This window comes from Thunnus maccoyii, chromosome 4, assembly GCF_910596095.1.
Source record: "Thunnus maccoyii chromosome 4, fThuMac1.1, whole genome shotgun sequence".
NCBI classification, from domain to species: Eukaryota; Metazoa; Chordata; class Actinopteri; order Scombriformes; family Scombridae; genus Thunnus; species Thunnus maccoyii.
The window spans coordinates 14308974-14329420 of record NC_056536.1 but is presented as its reverse complement, the minus strand read 5'-3'; the positions used below and the strand labels follow the sequence as shown (position 1 = coordinate 14329420).

At 41.4% G+C, this 20447-nt stretch overlaps 2 protein-coding genes across 7 annotated transcripts in view; one reads left to right on the top strand and one right to left on the bottom strand.

Moving 5' to 3' along the window:
- casz1 (castor zinc finger 1) overlaps positions 1–4978 on the top strand; it is a 74982-nt gene extending 70004 nt beyond the window's left edge. For 3 of the 5 annotated variants that reach the window (XM_042410415.1, XM_042410414.1, XM_042410413.1), the window contains exons 16-19: positions 83–231; positions 1145–1382; positions 2207–2563; positions 3306–4978. In XM_042410415.1, the coding sequence (XP_042266349.1) occupies positions 83–231; positions 1145–1382; positions 2207–2563; positions 3306–4606 (2045 nt within the window). In that variant the 3' untranslated portion in view covers positions 4607–4978. The remainder of the gene's footprint in view (positions 1–82; positions 232–1144; positions 1383–2206; positions 2564–3305) is intronic. The other 2 variants (XM_042410417.1, XM_042410416.1) reach the window with 1 other exon arrangement.
- A 4174-nt stretch (positions 4979–9152) lies between these two features.
- pex14 (peroxisomal biogenesis factor 14) overlaps positions 9153–20447 on the bottom strand; it is a 60523-nt gene continuing 49228 nt past the window's right edge. The window contains exon 12 of one of the 2 annotated variants that reach the window (XR_006096014.1): positions 9153–12072. The gene's annotated coding sequence lies outside the window, so the exon portion shown is untranslated. The remainder of the gene's footprint in view (positions 12073–20447) is intronic. The other variant, XR_006096015.1, reaches the window with a different exon arrangement.

Genomic DNA, 20447 nt, shown 5'->3' with positions numbered 1-20447 from the left:
TCTCAGACGCCTGACAAGAAGCCAAAGATAAATTAATCTGCTGATGGAGAGTTTACAGTTGTTACTGTTTTCTTTTTCGCAGGTTGTAAGTATAACCAAGTGAACAGCCACTTCCACTGCATCCGTGAGGGTTGCCAGTTCTCCTTCCTGCTCAAGCACCAGATGACCTCACATGCACGCAAACACATGAGACGGATGCTCGGGAAGAACTTTGATAGAGTCCCATCCCAGGTACTGATACAAACTGGGTTATATGACACATGCCATTCTGAAAGGGTAATTATCTGAAGAAAAAAAGGCTGAACACCTCAGTGAAACTATACAAGTTTATTGAGACATATTCTCACAAAGCCAAATACCTCACACACCCTTTTACTGATTAAATAGGGAATGTATTTACTGCGTCAGAGCTACTGTGTAGCTGTTTAGATCTTGTTTTCTTTATTAAGGCTCATTGATTTGCTTTTTTAAAACCGATTTTCACCAAAAAATAACTAGATTTTTAAAGTTGCTTTAACTGATAAATAGATTTTCACTCAGATTTTATCTTCCCACACAGAGTCGTTGCGGTTTCTGCTGCAAGAAGATAATGACTGTAGATTACAATAAATAAGGTCCTCTTCCAACAAGCACAGAGGAAATCTTCGGGTTATATAAAGTTGTATGTAAAATGAAATGAGCTACTAAACTCAAGAGGGTTTTGCTGCAAAAGGCCTTTTTAAAATATGATATTTTTTCAGGGAATAGAGTAAAAAGTAAAAGTAAAGTTAATTCAGTGTTCTTCTGCAAAAATGAAAGTACAGCTCATATCCTGTCATACCAGTCAATGACAAATCACTCATGACATTCTTCTGATTAAATTTTTCACACTGGCGTGTACTCGTTCACCTAACTCAGCCTCTGTGGTACATGTTGTACCATACATGAATTTAAACATGTGGTTTTTCTAGTTCTCTTTGTTCTTTTTTCATTTTGAAACCTTCATATAATGACACAAGTATGAGGTTCAGTCTTTCAAAATACTTTGGTATGTTGAGAAACACTTGGTTGTATGCCAAGAGACAACACCTGCATTAATAACATGCTATATTCCAAGATGTTTGTTTCAAACATCCTTTTACAATGAAGATTATTTGTTTTCCAGGTGATGCCACTTGGCCAGAGGGCAGATGATATGCAGCATGCGTCTGGCATGATGTCCGGGGCCGTAGGAGCCCACCCTGGTATCACCTCCGGCTTCTCATCCGGCATCATGGATGAGACTGATGATTACATGGACTACATGGGAGGAGGAGGCAGCCCCTTAGGCCTCTCCTCTGAGTCCTCCAACCAGGACCGCAGCTGCACCAGCACACCTGTAGGCAACGATGGTTCTCCAGCAGGTGAGTTCTCCAAGACAGTGCACACATGTATTAAAGTGTCAGCATATAGAGAGTTTAGTCCAACAGGTGAATAGTGCATTACTGGTTTTGTAAATTCAGCATTGTGCATCATGCTTCACTCAGTCCAAAGCACTCATCTACCTTACCCAGAAAAACAGCAACTTGTCATTTCATGCATTCTTAAGTCATGTATTTCATGATGTAGTAGTTTGACTTACAGTCAATAGCATAATGACACATCAATCATAATGTACTGTATGAGGGTGATGACAATGCTGTATTCTTATGTTCTGAGTCGTGGACAGTTTGCCTGGTCATCCTCATAAAACATCCATTTTGTACATCGGTGGTTTGAGTTATTGCACTGTGTGTAGCTTATTACATTTTCCTTTGGCCAGAGATCACCCCTGTGGCTTTATGTCTACTTTAGCACTTTTAGTGGGTTGAATTGTGGGAGAAAGGAAAAGAGAAACAGCCTATTTTTCCTCAAACTTACTATATAAAAAGATTCTCCTCTGCTTTTTTCTAAATCTGAGCCTGCCTGTGATTTTCACATTTCTCCATGTGTTGCCAGTATTATCCACTACTCTCATCATTGTTGTTTTGGCTGGTGTTTGGGTTACTTGTCTTGAATGGGCCTCATTTTGTATCATTCTCTTATCTTTTATCTTTCCCTTTTTACCTCCCATCCCTATATGTGTATGTGTGTGTGTGCGTGTGTGCGTGTGTGATTTGACCCTTGTTTTTGTGTGCGTGTGTACCCGTCTGTGTGTTTTCCCCCTCTTGTCTGTCCTTCACCCTCTCTGGTCAACCTGTCTCTCCAGGACAAGGCTACCCCGCCACCACTTCTGCTCCTACCACCCCTGCTGACACTAGCGCTACCCAAAATGCACCTCCTTCTTCCCCTCCTCCTCCTCCTCCACCACCACCACCTCCTCTCTCCACTCCTCAGCCTGGCTTCCAGTCCCAGGCCCCATCCCTTTCTCCTGCTCTCCTCCGACCTCCTCTCCCCTCACTCCCATACCTCCTCTCTCCATCCTGTCTGTCATACTCTCTGCTCAGCGCCTCTCTGGGAGCCACTCGGAGTGTTGTCATGCCAACCAACACACCAGCTTTCAGCCCCATCATTGCCACTCCGTCTCCGGTTAAAAATGACGTCCCTATAGTGCAGGATGCTGCAGGTACTTATCCCCGGCGCAAACCAACACTGCAGCTGTCACTCTCAATTGAGTCCTGTGCAGCATTTAACTGTGTGATCCAACCTTTCTCTACAGAAAATCAAAGGGGCTTTCCAGCATGCAAAAAAAGAACATTCATATAGAAATGATGAAAAGTGCATGCTTACTGAGTACCACAATTATGTATAATTACTTAACTTACACCCTTGCGTATGTTTCCACTTTAGTATGACCAGGATTTACTGATAGAGCAGTAAATTTGGTACCTGTAGTGCGAAGTCTGGGCCTTGTTTAGCTTCCATTAACAAGGCTGCATCAGCAAGCTCTTATTTTAATCACGCCTCAAGTTTTATCGAGGCCCACTGCTTCCTGTCTTACAGAACAGGGATCACATCATTAGCAGTGACCCCAGGGTGTTGCAAAAGGTGGGTGCCCCTCATAAAACAACATTGGAGATAAGAGGGTCGGTTAAGACCCACAGCTCCGCCTCTGTTTGGAGGCTGGAGACACCCTGTAAAAGTGTCATGTTCCAAAGTCAATCTATCATTTTCCCCCTCCTTTAATCATTCTGGGAATTAGGAATAAAAAAATTTGTGGCTCTCTGTGCTTACTCAGCTGTGAACCACTTCTGGCTGAGTAAGGTCGCACATTTCAACCAGGACGATCTCACAGTGTGATTTTTCTTGTAGTTTGTGGATTTTGTTTGTGAACCAACTGATTGTTCTTTAATGTGCTTTTTCTTCAGGCAACACCATCTCCATTCCGACGGCCACTGGAGCAAAGAAGCGCTTCTGGATCATTGAGGACATGTCACCTTTCGGCAAGCGCCGCAAGACCGCATCGTCACGAAAGATGCTGGATGAGGGAATGATGCTGGAAGGCTTCCGGCGCTATGACCTGTACGAGAACTGCAAGGACTCCGGCTGCCAGTTTTCTCTGAAGGTGACCCACTACCACTGCACACGTGAGAACTGTGGCTACAAGTTCTGCGGCCGCACCCACATGTACAAGCACGCGCAGCACCACGACCGAGTGGACAACCTGGTCCTGGATGACTTCAAGCGATTCAAATCCTCTCTCAGCTGCAACTTCCCTGATTGCCAGTTTTCAGGAAACAGCACCCATTTCCACTGTCTGCGCTGTGGCTTCCGCTGCACCGACAGCACCAAGGTGACGGCCCACCGCAAGCACCACGGCAAGCAAGATGTGATCAGCGCCGCTGGCTTCTGCCAGTTCAGCTCCAGCGCTGATTGTGAGGTTCCCGACTGCAAATATAAGCTCAAGTGCTCGCACTTCCACTGCACCTTCCCTGAGTGTAAGCACACTGTGGTGGGCATGTCCCAGATGGACTCCCACAAGAGAAAGCATGAGAAGCAGGAGCGGGGTGAGATGCCGTCTGTGTCACCCAAACAGGAAGCGGTGCACCACCTAGGTGGAAGCGTGTCGGCGGTCCCTCCAGCCTCTTTGGGTCTTTCTACTTCCTCACCTGCTGGTTTCCACGGGTTGTCCCACACCATTAACAGCAGTGCTCCCTCCATGCTCTATTCAACAAGTGGCATTGGATCTGAGTATAACCACTCGTACCCGCCGTCCTCCATCAGCCTGGACAGCTCCCTCAACCTGGGCACCGACACCAGCAGCTCCCTGTTCTTCCTCAAGAACGCAGCCGGTCTGGGTCTCAGCGACTCACTGGACCTCAGCAAGAAGATGCCCCATGACACGGCACGATGCACCCCCGGCCACAACCCCACACCCCCGCTAGGTCTGCCGGCAGCTCAGGAAGACACCACAGGAACATCCGGAGAGGCTGAAGACGACCTGTCGCCAGAGGAGGAGGCGCACGCAGAGGAGGAGGAAGAAGAAGAGGAGGACGAGGAAGAGGAGGAGGAGGAGGAGGAGGAGGAGGCAGAGGAGGATGTCAACTCTGACTCAAACGATGATTCGATGGCAGAGCCCGACGGTGAAAAGGACAATGGGGAGAGTTTTGATGCTTCCGTTAATCACACTGATACTTCCCAACTGGAAAAGCAAGATGCTGACCCATGAAAAAAAAAAAAAAAACTAACAGTGACTGTAGGAACTGAAGAAAAACCCTGTGTACTATGAACAAACAAAAATGAAAGTGGCCTCATTTATCATGTTTAGAGACTTCAGATGACAACAAAACACAACAACAACGTGGAGAAAATGACGGCCCAAAATGATTTATTATGATGTTTACAAGATGACCAACATTATTAATTCAATTATGCATTAAAAAAATATGAACGGAGACACACAGAATTAGGCCCTGTTTTACACACGGGGCAGCAATGTAAAGCATTTTACTACACATCAGTCTTTTTGTGTGCGTGCATGTTTGACTTTAATTTATTTTTATTTTTTTCACTTTTTTGTGTGTGGAAAAAAAAAAGTTAGAAAAACAAAAACAAATCTCTCTATATAACTATATATGTAAGTGTGTGTGTGTGTGCGTGCGTGCGTGCGTGCGTGCGTGCGTGTGTGAACGATGATATACAAAAAGGAAATCGCTGGCCCAGACGATGAGGATGAACTGCAGGGCCGTGGATACGTTAGAAAAAGGGAAGTGAATCACTAAGGGGAAACAGGATGCGTTCAAACATTTGATCTTTTTTTTTTCTGTATTAATATTATTATTAATTATTATTATTAGACACTGAGAGGAAGGGGAGACATTTTGCTCGTTCTCATCACTCTCAGATGTTTGACTTTGTTTCTCAATGACAAGTGGAATTGACCAGTAACTGTTCAGGTCAGTCTCAGCTGCAGTCGGGCGTCCAGCAAGCCGCCAGTCTCAACAGTTCTCTCTGACATTCTGCTAGAAACGTTCGACTAGCACCAAAAACCAAGCTCAGCCCTTGTAATTTAATCCCCCTGTGGAGGAATCAAGTTTGTGTGTGGATAGTGCACTTTTATACTAGCTGACCATGACGATGACGATAGATAACTCATAAGCATATTTAAAGATATTTTTGTTACCATTTGCATCTTTGCATTACAGTGTCGTTTTGTTGTGTTGTTAGTCAGAAGCATATCGATCTGTAAGCAGGCGAGGTCGTGATTAATGACCGGCGAGTCGGGTGGGGGCGGGGAGTGGGTGGGTGGGGGGGGGGCTAGGGGTGTCAGACTGACCAGAGGAAACGATGAGTCACTCAGATGTAGCGGGGGGGATGACAGAGAGAGCGTCAGGGAGTGTATTTAATGTTGAAAATGTACAGACCGAAAATGTCTCAACGGCATTTTGTTTTCCATTCACTATGGCTGTGGTTGAGCTCCTGTTGTAACGGTTTTTATTTAATATTTATGTGACCTTCCAATGAGAAATTTTTAGGGTGTTATTGCACTTTTTAGGTTCATTTTTACCGTCTGAAAAAAAAAAATGATATATATCTTTTAACAGGGACTTTGCTTTAAGGATGTTGTTTTAGTTCACTTTGCTTTAATGCACAAATAGATGTTAGTGTGACAAAGAACTGTTGTTTTGTGATTTATTTAAAGACTGGTTTTTATTTTTGCTTCTGTGATTGGACAGTTTGACAAAAAGGAAATGGGTGCGCCAGAAAAATGGCGCCCTGTTAAGAAACACTAATACGGATTGTGATTTAAATAAATTTTTAAGAAGTTCACTTACTGTAGTACTAAATTATAAATCTGTCAAAGCCACCTTCTGGTTTATATTGAGCGAATATATACGACTGAGGAGTGGACACACTGATCATGAATTATCTCCTGAGCTTGGCATTGGAAATAAATGATCATAATATAGGGAATAATAATGTGTGTAGATGATATTCCTCCAGATATTGTTTTGAGAAGAAAAAAAAAAAAAAGGTTGTACAGTATTTTCCTCTGTAAAAAAATAACTATATATGAACAAAATGCTCTTTGATGAACAGCTTCCTTTAAAAAGAAAACCGTAAAAAGGAGAAATGAATAATAAAAAGTTAAAAATTCAAATAGCCTCATTATAGTTTGATTGTGTGCGTGACGTTTGTTTTTTTTAATTACCCTTGGTCCAGATTTTTTGGGAAAAAGTTGTTGCTACTATATAGCATTGGCAGATTCCGTTATATTTGCAGTATATTATTTTTTCTCCAAACTATGTCAGAAGCTCAAACTCAAATACACTGATTTGAATTCATTCATCAATGTTTCTGTTTTATTTAACAACTCGTTTTTGTCATTTTGTGTGTGTGTGTGTGTGTGCTTTTTTTCCTCATTAATTGAAATTCTTGGTTTATATTTTACTTTGCTGTGGGCATGCCTCGTTCAGACTGAACTGTCTCCCGGGACTCTGCTGCAAAGCGGAGGCGTTACTGCATTTGTTTTGTTTTCTCATCATTTTGCTGAGATAACTGTGGGGGCTGGGAGATATTGTGCACTTGAATTTAGTTTATGTGTGTGTGTGTGTGTGTGTGTATGTGTGTGTGTGTGTGTGTGTGTGTGTAGGATAGTAGGATTTGTAAAAAGCTGAAAATAAAGAAACTATAATTATTATAACAACACACATGTAGTGCTTGATAGTGCTTCAGCTTGAGGACATTTTGGGTCACACATAGAGGGGAAAGGTCACAGCAATGCACTCTCTCTTTTTTTCTATCTGTCAGTGACACTACTGAAGTGTGCGTGCGTGTGTGTGTGTGTGTGTCTGTGTCTCTACCCCTGAGAGAGACAGATAGGCCGCGGCTGTAAGAACACAGACCTGTGGCTCCGTCCCAGCTGCTCAGAGCTTCGATTCATATTTCATGACCTTGTGCGTCTTTTGCCTGCTTTGTTCCGCTCTAAATCCAACTGGGACCTTTTTTTGTCACAGATTTTGAAGAAGAAGAAAAGAAAAGAAAAAAAACAAAAACAAAACAAACATCTGCATTCATGCAGGTAGAGGAATCAACAATATTTGTTGTCGGGGTCGCCCGTTGTTCACGCTTGACGTTCTAGTGCGAGAACAAGATCAGAGCCGAGGACCATTAGGGAGATTTAGAGGCCTGCTACTGCTAACAAGACGGCTCTCTGTGTCTTGTTCAGTGTTAACAGGGCACATTTATTTTTTTTCGTTCATTTATTTCTTTTTTTTTTTTTTTTTTGCCTTGAGCCATGTGCTGGGTTCTCCTCCCACTCCCTCATGTCACCCAGTGGCCAGTGTGCTAGTTCTGTCTGTCCCCTCGTCTACAGCTGTTCCTGTCCTTCCTCCTTCTCTTCCTTGTGATGTTTTCTTTTTTTAATAAAAAAAAAAAAAAAAGAAAGAAAGAAAAAAAAAAACATGGGTAAAGGCATCACCATCTGTCAGCCAGCTGGCATCCTGTATATAATCTTCCAGAAAAAAAAAAGAATAAACATGAAAATTATATTACACAAAAACCAGACGGAAACGACCTCCAAATCCTGCATAGGCTGCTGCCGAAACGACAGATCATTTTACTGTTTTAATTAACAGAGTAAAAAGGATGGTATAAAAAAGTGGTGGGGAAATAAACTGAGATGTATTTCCACTGCTGGAAAAATGTAATATGAAAGCTGCCTGCTTACTGCAGCGTAGTGGATAAACAGAGCAACATTTTAGACTTTGTAAAATATATTGCACTTTTGGACTAAAAGCCATCTCCCGTTAGCATTCAATTTGGCTAGATTCATGAGACATTTTATATGAAAAGTAGACAATGAAGCAATTTTTTAAAAAGTCTCTACTTGAAGTTGTCGCCCTCAGCACTACTATTCATCCTAGTCCTATTGCTTATTTCCACTTGGTTACAGTGCTGTTCATCTTCATTGTGCTATATTTATGTTTTTCTTCTGTTTCTGCATGTCTTATGCAAAGATTGAGCTTTTCACTCAGTGAAATAAAAACATACTGAACGACTTTAGGCTTGTTTTCAGTGTCGATATCTTTCTGAGTCACTCAAAAGAGTACGCCACATATTTCAGCCAATGAATCCTGTCTACGTTATCACAAACACCTCCAAGTAGTATACATTATGATTGCCAACAATGTGTGCGGTGGGTATGCATGCGGGCTGGCCCTAGCTGACGTCTAGTCGGTTGATGTGCCAGGAACAGGTTGAGTGAGAGTGTGAGCATTGAGGAGAGGCAACAGTCGGGGCTTGGAACACACACGACAGGTGTGCACTGCATATGTGGTCACATGATGCCTATAAGGCAGATTAGGGCCCAAACAGATGAAGCGCTGCTTAATGGCAGCTTTTATTAAGTTCACAAAGCGTGGAGGGAGGGGGTGAACAGAGGAAAAGCAGGTGGCTGGGCCTGTGCACTCTTAGATGAAGACAGATATTGTACAGTGGAGTCTGAAGAGGGAAGCCACTGTGGAAGGATTTATGGAGATTTGCCCGCCCTGGACTCGCTGCTGTTCCCGAATCCTGCAGTAATAGCCAGAGAGGGAGAGCTGGAAAAGCTCAGAGAGAAAAATGTGCCAGCCATGAAGCCACAGTGTGATCATATAAGATGAGATGAAACTGTAATTATACCTATGAGGACAGACACTGCGACAACCAAAAGGAAAAGCACGCACAGAAATAAACAGAAAAAAAAGAGCAAGTTATAAACACACAACCAACTGTTTAAATGTTGGAACATTTTTAGTTTAAAGAAAAGCATAAAATGTACAGATGACAGCAATAAGACTATCAGCAATTATCAGCAGCAAAAAAACTACTTGTCACAAACATAAGTGACAGAGATTTTAAAATAAGTACACACCTTAAAAAATCTGTATAATAAATGTCAAATGACAGACATATCAGATATATGTATGTATCCACAATAGTGGGTTTAAAGATAATGCTGAGACATGAAGATGTGCACTGTAAAAATAAATTATACACCATAAAGATAACTACAGCTATAGCTATAAATGAAGAGCAACATGAAGCCAGTAGAAAAAAGGTGATAATATGTGTAATTATTTCTGTTGTCATTATCACTTTATTCTGATCATACTTGAGGATACAGAAAAGTGAACAAAAATAACTGATCCGTCAGTCGGGGCACACTGGCATTGACTGGCTGTGGTTTTTTGGACTGTATGTACTTTAGTTTGATGGCTGCCAACATGAAAGAGCACAGACAGTGCAGCGCTCTGTGTCTGGGCCTGAGATACTTCAGAAGGAGGTGTTGTCTTCGACACAGTCCAGTTTAATCCTCATCCTCCCTTCTGCTAAAATGGGGACTGCCCATTGGTCCAAAGGCCTGTTATTCCAAAATCCCACTGGTTTGAAAAATGTCCCATTGGACTGAAAGCCCTTTAGTTGTTTAAGTTCAGTGACTGCCAGCCCTGTCCATGGTGCTGACACTGCCGTTATTTATGGTTAGGCGCTCCGATTAGGCTACCTCTGTTGTCGTTTGCCCTTCATATCTCAGTGTATTTTGATGGGCTAGGGTTAGTTAATTAGTTAATTAATTAGGTTATGGGCACACTAAAAACTAAGCATTTTATAAACGTATAAACGTTTGCATGTCAAACTACACTAAGATATAAAGGGCAAAAAACTCCAGGGAGAGTGTGAATTTTCGGAGCAACGGTCTTTCGGAGTAGTGGGCTTTCGGGCCAATGGGCCGCTGGATGAATGGCATGGCACCACTAAAACTGCCTCTTGGTATGCACTATTGCAACAAACACACTGTTCACTAGTCTTGCACATAAATTGCTGCTAAAGCAGATATAATCTCACTTCATTACTGTATCCCTCAAAGGGTGGAGCTAGAGCGGTTCAAAACTAACTTACAAATGTGAATAATTAAGAGGAATTTTAAGAAAAATAATTGACTTTGGTGCAGCCACGGTAAATGCCACTCACCTAGCTTGCTATAGCTAATACTGCTATAGGCTGGTGTGGCTAGTTTAAACCTGCTAGCTAGTGTTTGTAACTCAACTGAGCATATTCTACACTAAAATCTTATCTAAAACAGTGTGGGATTGTAAAATTTGAGCAACTCATAATTTTAACCACGATAAAACAAACAAAAACATTGTTACTACTCAATAACAACAATATATCCCATGTGTCTTAGCCATTTGCCTGTTGTTGAAGCCTCATGGGAGCTGGAGTTGTTGAAGGCTAACAAAAAATTGTTTTTGTCTTTGTAAATTCAACATGGTGCTCAATTTAGTACAGAAGGAGACACACAATAAGTATAAAATATGAACAGACAACCACAGGAACAACTTTTTTAAACAGATGAAAGAAACCCTCTATGAGAAAACCCACACAGTCACATAAACTAGGGCAAAACTAGACTAGAGGCGCCAGTATTTTTGCAAATCTAAGCTATAGAGCTAACCGACATTTTAGCATGGCAAGGGTGTATTTTTCTGTAGCATCACTGGAACAGTTCAACTTTATGGGAAAGATCAATATCAATTTCATGTCTGTGTTTTAAGTGCAGCGCTGGAGGTGGGACATGATTTGCCTAGCTTAGCATAAAGATTGGAATCAGGGTGAAACAGCTAAACATACACAAGCTGTACTTGGTCACATATTTAGAAAAATAAAAACAAATTTAAGGGATCCTAACAAAAGATGTGTTTATGAAAAAACAAATAGCTTGAATACATTTTAAAACCTCAAATTTTGATTTCAGTATTGGCCTCAAAAATCCAGTATTGAAGGGACTCCATACTTGCAAAATTAAAGGCAAAATTATGAAAAACTCAAAATATGTGACAACAACTGCAAAGTTGATCATGAGAACTTTGCAACAGGTTGATATAATAAGTGAAACTGAGGTTTATCGGCTCTGCCAGTTGCTGTTTAACTAATTCAATGAGTTTATTTCTGCCCCAAATGTGGCAAGAGACGTTTTCATAACTAAGCCCGAACACCACAGCAAATGACTGAAAGAACAAGTAGAGAAGCCTTTTGCATAAAGTGCATGACCTGCCTTCTCTCCTATCTTATCTTTGTCATCAGACACAGTCCAGCAGCTTGTTGTTGATAGGCCCCACAGGTATACAGTATATCATGTATCATGTGTTTATGACATGGCTGCGCCACTCATTTTACTGCTTCATTTGAAGTTAACGTTTTTGGATGAGATGTTTTCCTCGTCTCTTTCAGCACACTGCCCCGGTTAGACCTCTCTTTAAATCCTGTGCCCTTTGCAATAGATGTTCATTTATCTATTTTTGCATGTGTATGGGCTTATTTTGGAAAGACCTCGGTCACACGGCAGAAAAGGGGGCTGTGTGAAAAAAGCTGCTTTGCCATTGGTAGCAGCTGTTGCTGCTGAGACACCTCTGAGGAAATGGAGAATTGGACACACACTCATCCAATTTACCATTAACAAGACCGTATTGGATGCAGGGCCATAGGAACATGCAGCTTTGCCTTACGTGGCTCTGTTTAGATATGCTGCTGTTCTTCTTCAGTATGTGCGACTCGGGTTTGTGGCTGTCTTGGCTTCTGCGATAGGAGATCAAAGCGTGATGTACATAGTGATCTTAAGACTGTTAACAGTCATTCAGTTTCAGACGAGGTGCCCTGTATTGTTACACATAAAAAAGAAGCATTTGTTGAAATAAGGAATTAAATGGGGCCACAACATGGAAAATGTCACATTTAAGAATAAAACGTAGGGGAACATAACAGTCACTGAAATGAGAAGAATTTCCATGTCTGTGGAAGAATCACTATTAAAACCATCGGTAGGAAAGTCTTAGTTGTAACATGAGATACTTTCGAACATCAAACACTGAAGCTGGTCTACAAAGATCTGCAAAAACGAGAGATTTCCATCCGTTTTATATTTTCCACATTTAAATCTAACCACACCAAGAGAACTAGGTTGTTAAGCTTTTCAACATAGAAACCACCGGTCAGACGAGTATTGACTTCATCCGCCTCCATGATTTCATGCATTAACAAAATGTGTAATTATCTTTTAAGATCTTACGCTACATAAAGCGCACATCTACTTCTGTATACACTCAGCAACTTTTGAATCAGATATTCTTCTCTTCTGTTGAGCAACACCTATGTGTTTTGTTTCTGGCTGGGTAACATTTTTTTTCTCCTTTTATTCCATAAACACACCTCACATTCTTTAGAGGGTGGTGTATCTTGAAATCTCTGTCTTTCAACACATTTTTTTTCAGTTAGGACATAAAGATAACAAAGCATTCTTCTCACCATTTTGCTGGAACATTCAGTTAGTGAAAACAAACAACGGTGTGGTTATTAACTTCAAAAACCAGAAAAACTGGATTCAACTCTGGCCAGTTCACACAGAAACAAAGTTGTCTGGAAACTGCTGATCAGATCGTAACAGTAATGAACCACATAACCTTTTATTTTTCTTTAAAGACATTTTTTGTTTTTTCATCTCTGCAGAGAGGTCGGGGGTTTGTTACAATAAGTGATGCTCATCATGGATAATGAGGAACATAAAATTCAGTGAAAACTAATAGAAATCTATATGACTTTATCATAAATATATAGGTATTGTAGGTTATTCAAGGCCTTTCTTGAGAGACACTTTAGATTATGTGTTTGACCTTTAAATCAAGTTTCCTGAATATTAGAATTAATTATTTCAGCACACTTGAATAGAAGTCCTCTAGATGAGACAATACACCAGATGCTTAACACTTGCTGCATTTTAAATGTTTGATTTTAAATTAAAAGTGTTCATGTCTTTGATCACTCGAGTTAAAATGTTGCCGCGATGCTCAGAATGAATCATGATTACTGTGCTGAGTTGAGAACAAGCAAAGTTTCTGTATTTCTCTCAGCTCTGTTTGAAGTGAACACATTTTCTAAAACGGGGAGAGGCAGGGGTGTAATGTTACACGAGAGATGTTATTTGGTAAACACGCAGTTGTCGTCTTACAAACACAAACAGAATCCAATGGAAAGATTAGCGTTGAGGCCCCTTAAACAGCTTGTGAAAAATGAGCCTCCTGTCAACCCTGTTACATAAATGTTTACTAAGAAATACCAAACATTGTGTTCTATTTGTTTTACTTTGCCTCAAGTTTGCCCATTGCCATAGATTAGTCATCCCTAGAGTTAAACACGACTTTGCCAGCAGAACAAACAACTAGTAGCAGACAGCAACCAGAAACAAGTGCATAAAACGGTTGATCCGGGCTGGCGTGTAGCCACATGGCCATTACCCTTCAAGTAGTTTGCTTCAGAATTGGACCAGAGGTCTCCAGAGTTGAGTGGGAGTATTTCATCACTTTATAAGTCTTATCCAAAAGGAGAGAGCTTGGAGCAAAAAAAGTCTAATGGCCCTTCGCTCTCTGAGCAGCCAGAGTAATTCTCATTCCACTTCAATTGCCACAGCGCAGCATCGCTAACTGGCAAGTGAGGCCTGCTGCTGCTGCTGCTGCTGCTGCTGCTGCTTTCTTGGCAAACGGAGAAGTTCTTAAGTGCTAAGCTGTAAATTTGCTTAATTTGACGTGAGTCCGAGGGGAATGGGATCGTTTTCTTTCAGGGAAAAAGCCTGGCATATTGGCTGACAATAAGCTGGAATGGTCCAACATGGTGTTTCTGCTCTGCGACGATGGCTGGAACACACAACGGACAGCGTTTGACAGAGCTGTAAAACCGCTTGATTCTGGCACCAGCGTTGTATGACTCATTCTAATGTTAATACTGTGAAAGCCTTTCAACGGTAATTCCTGTGGAGGAAAATGGTGATTTCCTCCTGAAGTGGCTTAAAGTGGGCCGTGTCTTTGTACATACAAGGAAATTGGTATTTATGCGTGTATGCTCAACTCAAACACACCTGTATTGATCTGTCTTAATAAATTCCTCTTATTCTAAGCCACATGAGAGTCTCATTTACATAAAGAAATGTTTGCAAATTATGGTCACCGGGTGCAGGAAGGGTCATTTATTTCTGTTTCTTGACATGAAGCACTCACATTTCAAATATAAGCTGAAGTTGAAGTTTTTGTCAAAGATACAGTGAAACAAATCTTTTTATTTTTTTTTAGGTCAATGCTGCAGTAAATTTTGCAGAATAGAAATAGCAGAACAGACTGAAATAAAGAGGAAATGCAGAAGGGTTCGTGAGCTCAGGCAATGTACTAAAATGTACAAATTATAATCCATATCTCATCTGAACATTGAATCTTTGCTACATTATATCAATGCATTCACCATCTGCTGGATGGTTTTTCATTATAATTTCTCATTTTAAACCACAAGGTGATATGCACAAGCGTCAACACTGCTGTGATCGTCTTTTTCTGTCTTAAAAGTTAAGAAAAAATCTCTGAAATGATCACATTTTTGCTCTGTGCAGAATTTACATTTTACAAACACAAATTAATCTTTAGCAGCTAAGTGACGACTTAACACTGCAGATGGTGAATGATTGTCAAAAGACGTGTTAATCTAGTTAGCTGTGGTTAATTAATAATTTCCTACTCTGACACAAGCTTGGACTTTATTTGCTTTATCATGATCACCTTACCATACTCTGTAAAGATTTTGCAACAAACCTAAGCAATCACGGCTTGCTAGTTATTTTTGCTCTGAAAATATGGGAAATAAGCATCTCTTAAATGTAGCATTCATGTCATTGCTCCCATGCGGTCGACGGTGGCTGGGTGGGAATGAGGGTGAACTTGAAATAGCACGGTTGAGCAGAAATGTGACAACTGTGGTATTTAAAAGACAGCTTGTGGTGGAGTCTTTTTTTTTCTTTTTTTTTTTTTTTAAAGAAAATACTTATGTGTTGCAGCAGATTTGAATGAGAGAGTTAAGTATAGTCTTTGCTTGGTTACATTGTTGCTGAACTGTTGTAAAACTAAAGTAAAGCATTACAATCAGTTTTATTTCTGTTGAATGACTCTTGAATATCACCAGCCCCCCCATGACCATCACGAGTGCCTTTAAAAAGACCGGTTTCAGTATCACAGCTGTGACCTTCATAAAACAGAGCTGGGCAACAGGTGGGCATCATGTGTGTGCTAATCTTCCACATTATGGTTGTTGATAACATACACTGCACAGCCCGCTCAGTTAAAACTCAGTAATTTAATATGGAATACATCAGCAATGTGATATTTGTAGCATGGAAGAAGCAAAGGTTGGGAAGATTCTACTGATGCTAATTTTAGAAAAAGTCCATCATTCACTTTGGGTTTCTGTTACCAAAAGAATCCTGTGAGTACCGCAGACCCTCCAAAACAAGACATTGGGTGTCCACTGAGGGATTTTGGGATTATTTTTTTTCACTCGCTCTCCTCCTCACTAAGGGCATGAAAATGTGGATTGTATTTCGCTGTGACAATCCATGCCAATTTTGGAGGACAAGGTCAGGGAATGTACAAGCCTTCCCCTTTTTCACAGACCATCCTACTTTATCCATCAATTCTCACACGTGGTTCATGATGGCTAGAAGTTTGGGCTTCTGGACAGCGCGAGAGCTACAAAAAGAAGTGACTCAACAGCTATGATTAGAAAGCTACAGGACTGTGGTGAATTTTCAGTTTAATTAGTATTGAAAATTCTGGATTTAGGAAACTGAAAACTGTCACCATAAACTAATTTATTAATTAATTTACTGCATCTTTTTCATTGCGCGGCTAAGACTCTGTGCTGTCATTGGTCTTGCTTGCTTCTGGACTGGAAAAACATGGTTGCTGTTTGGGAAACAATGTGAAATTCACCAAAATAATTTCATTGTTTGTTTTGAGAAGTGGTGAGACTGATTGTCATCTACATCTTTTTTGACTGGTCTGGTATGTATCTGACCAGGCTGAAAACACTTGCAGAGTTCAATCTTGAAGCGAAAAATGAGCTAACTGGACTGTAAATTAGACTCTTGAATAGAAAACCTTTAAACTTATTGCTTTTGCAGGATTCATTTATGGAATTTTGTGTACCCCTGATGTTTATTTTTACAGTGGTTTCTTAAATTGGTCGCCACTATGAGCTCAACAAATGTTCCTTACTTTTGTTATAATAGCAAACAATTGAGCTCGCAAGATGTAGTCTAGATGTTTGAGGCTAGTACTCAACTGGATTTGTCAGAAGTATTTCTTGATTCTACCTATTCAGCTTTACAGTAAGTATACTATCTTAGACATTTCAGTATTTTCTGAAAAAGTAAATACCACTTTTGCCAGTTCATAAAACTGAGTGGTCATTACATTTACATGTCATGTTTTTGTCTTGTTTTTACACGGATGAGAGAAACAGCGTGTTGAATTTGCCGTGTTAGCAGAGTGCAAAGTTCATTGTGACTGCAGAAAGCCATGAAGAAGACAGTGCTAGACTGTATCCCCCATTATTTTCTTCTCCTTTCACCATCCCCCCCCCCCTCTCCTGCCTGACTGGCCGCTAGCATGCTTCAGGTGTTCCACAGTCAGGCCCTGTGATTAGTCTAATTTGCACAAACGCTGGCGAGCACCGCACCTGTTGCCCCTGCGCCGCCTGCAGCCGCGGTCCCTCAGCGGGCTGACAGGCCTTCCCTTGGATAATCCAATCTCCTCACAACAGCGTCGCTGCTCTCCACCAGCGCAGGACAAGGGCATTTGTTTGTTTTTTTTCTATGTCTTGACTCCCTTCGTGTTCTCATGGCCACCACGCTCCTGATGGCTCATTATTGGGCCATTCATAAATACTGCCAAGCCAGTGCCCACTTCCCTGTTTTTTACAGTCTGACAGTGTTTTTCTTCACCCTGTCTCACTGCACCTTCCTTTACCTGCCAATAAGGTGAGTAAAGCTTTCCTTCAGGTTCAAAAGAGGCCCCACAGCCTCCCACATGACAGCCTACTAGTATCCACGTACTCCATTTGGATTTGAAACGGCGCCAGGAGAAAATCAAGTGACACAGGCCACACAGAGTGGAAGGGTGGGGGGGGGGGAATGTGATCCCACTTGATTGTTGAGAGTTTATATAGCGAGTGATGACAAAGTGCTTTATGACTTTGCAGTGTTCGCTGGGCCCTGCGATTGAAGCCTTATACAGGCAAAGGCCCCTGGTGACCTTGGCTTGTCAAATGTTCTCATTTTCACCAGGAAGGAGCCAGTGTTCAGCGGCTGCTCAGAGCTGGTAAGCTGCTTTTAGAGAGACAGCCGTGGAGAGCTTTTGGAGGTGACCCATGCTTCTTTACTTTCACTGCTGAAACACTATTGAGGAAACACATCAGTCAGAGAAAAGGCTTTGGCCTGCCCACCCAGTGAATTTTAAGTCTATGTGGACTATAAAACCATGGATATTTTCAAAAAGTCTATAGTCTGCAGCCATGCTAGCGGCTCTGTGAGGCTATACTTAGCATGATAACATGCTCACTTTAACAATGCTAACATGCTGTTTAACTGGTATAATGTTAACCATGGTTGCCGCCTTCATTTAGCATATTAGCATATTAGCATGCTAATATTGGCTAATTAGCACTAAACACAAAGTACAGCTGAGGCTGATGGGAATGTCATTTGTTTTTTAGAGATTTAGTCATGAAATTCTGACCTGATGGTCACACTAAATAGAAAGTCAAGGGATCACTAAAGTAACTACAACTCATCCTGAGGGGAAAATGAATGTATGTACCAAATTTTAAAGCAATGCAACCAACTGCTGTCAAGAAATTTAATTAAAAAACACAAATGTCAACCTGATGGTGGCGTTAGTGGGAAAAGTCAGGTACATCATCTGGGAACCATGAATATTAATCCATCAAGTAGATGTTAAGATTTGAAAGCTTTGACCTGATGGTGGTGCTAGATAAAAAGTCAGGGGATCACCAAATTCATTAGGATTCATCTTCTGGGCATGGCACTATGGACATCTATAAAAAGTTTCATGGCAATCAAACCAAGAGTTGTTGGGATATTTCAGTCTGGACTAAAGTGGTGGACCAACCGACCGACTGAGCCAAAAACTGTAGTGTCTCCAGAAATGTGGCATAAACAAGAAAAACTAAATTGCAGGACTTTGAAAAGAACATCTTGACAGAAGGTTAGCAGATTTTCACTGCAGATGGTGATAACATCAGTCCAAACGAGGATTCCCGAGGAGTAAAAGGATATTTCCATAAGGGTAAAGCAACCGGTGGTGTTCCAGAGGCCTGGTCACACATCAAGTATTACATCAGATTGTTCCCAGCTGCATGCCACCTGCATCTTATCTTACAGGGAAGAGGAAGGAGAAGCATTGCATCCTCATGCCCCCTCTTCCTGCATTGTCCATGACCTTTCCTATGCAAATTTTCCCACTTCCCCTTAGAGAGCATCACTGGAGATGTCTGAAGGCTATGTTGGGTGGAGTTTGATGTTTCAAGAACTGGACCTATATTTCTAGGATGTAAATTATTGTGAATCAGTGTGATAAAAAACCAGTAGCTGGACCGGGATTAACGCCTCAATGAGGAGTTTTAAACCATTACAGATGATGTGTGTACAGTGTGGTGCAAACAGAGCCACGGTAGCCCTCTGACTGGCTGCTATGGGCTAACAACCCTTGCATTGATCCAAGGAGACACTCAGCCCTCTAACCTGCTGAGTGCTCAGTTCCAGAGAACAATAGAGTTCAGAGCGCGTCGATACACTATCCTATTGAGTGCTCTCCATTTAGCAGCAAGATTGATGAGGTTAAGGCTCCCAACCGGGGAGCCAAATGGTGTCAAAACCAAGGTGTTGCTTTGGACCAGAGGTCGGCAACCTATAGCACGCATGCCCACGGTGGCACGCGAGGCCATTAAGATGGGCACGTGGAGCAATTCAATAAAAAATATTTTTGAATATACTTTTCAAATTAAAAAAACATTTTTTAATATAAAATATAGCCTATGGGTGAACTAAATAAATTCAAATTAATTTGATTTTAAATAATACTGAAATATCAGTTAGTCCCAAAATACACCATTGTTTTTGACAGCAAGAGAGCACACACAGTTGACGTGATCTATCATACCCCTCCTCCCCCCTCCCTCTGATCTGCAGCATAGCATTACAGCAGTAGTGAAAACGTAGGATAGCTAGCTACCTTTCTTTTTTGCGTTATTTTAACTGTAACAACCAGATATGTGCTCTCTCTGCTGCGAAAATGTTGTGTATCAAACTTCAAGTGTAAAACGTCATTCTGAAAAAAGGCACAAGAAAAACTTGAAAGATAAGGCTGATAAAGCTGAATCAATCAAGAGGGCAAGTGGCCCCGTACAGGCAAGTACAAGCAAAGCAGTGTGTTTACAACCCTATGTGCCGCCAAAAACCAAGCTACAAAGGGTAGCTATAAATTTGCGCTGTGCATTGCTAAACATGGGAAGCCAGTCTCCGATGGAGAGTATATAAATGAGGCTTTCCTCAGCAGGAGAGAGGAGTTGATACAAAGAAAATATTTGCAACTACCTGCTGTGATGAAGTTCCATTGCATTATTCAACAGGAAAATTTGTGAGCAAAAAGTATGATCTTAATAGCGTGATAGCTGAAGTGGTGAAAATGGTTAACTATCTTGTGCTTCGCTCCCCTTTGGCACACTGTCAGTTCAGATCGCTGCTAGAGGAAATGGACAGTATTCACAAGGATTTGCTACTCCACTGCAGTGTTACATGGTGGAGTGGTGGTAATGTTTTGGAACGGTTTGTAGAGTTCTTTGATGCAATCAAGGCTTTTCTGATCGAGAAGGACTAAGACTACGACGAGCTTGAGGATAAGAAAAGGCTTGTGAAACTCATGTTCTTAGTCACATCACAGATCACAGGCAACTTTAGCAAGTTCAACCTACAGCTGCAACGCGCGGGCTACACAGTGCAGAGCACTTGAAGGAGAACAGCATGTCCATGTTTCAGAGGATGGGGATTGAGGAGTTTGAAATGCAGCAGATAGAACTCAAAACATCCTCACTGTGGGTTTCTAAATTCACACAGTTGCACGAAACAATGGAAACCGCTGACA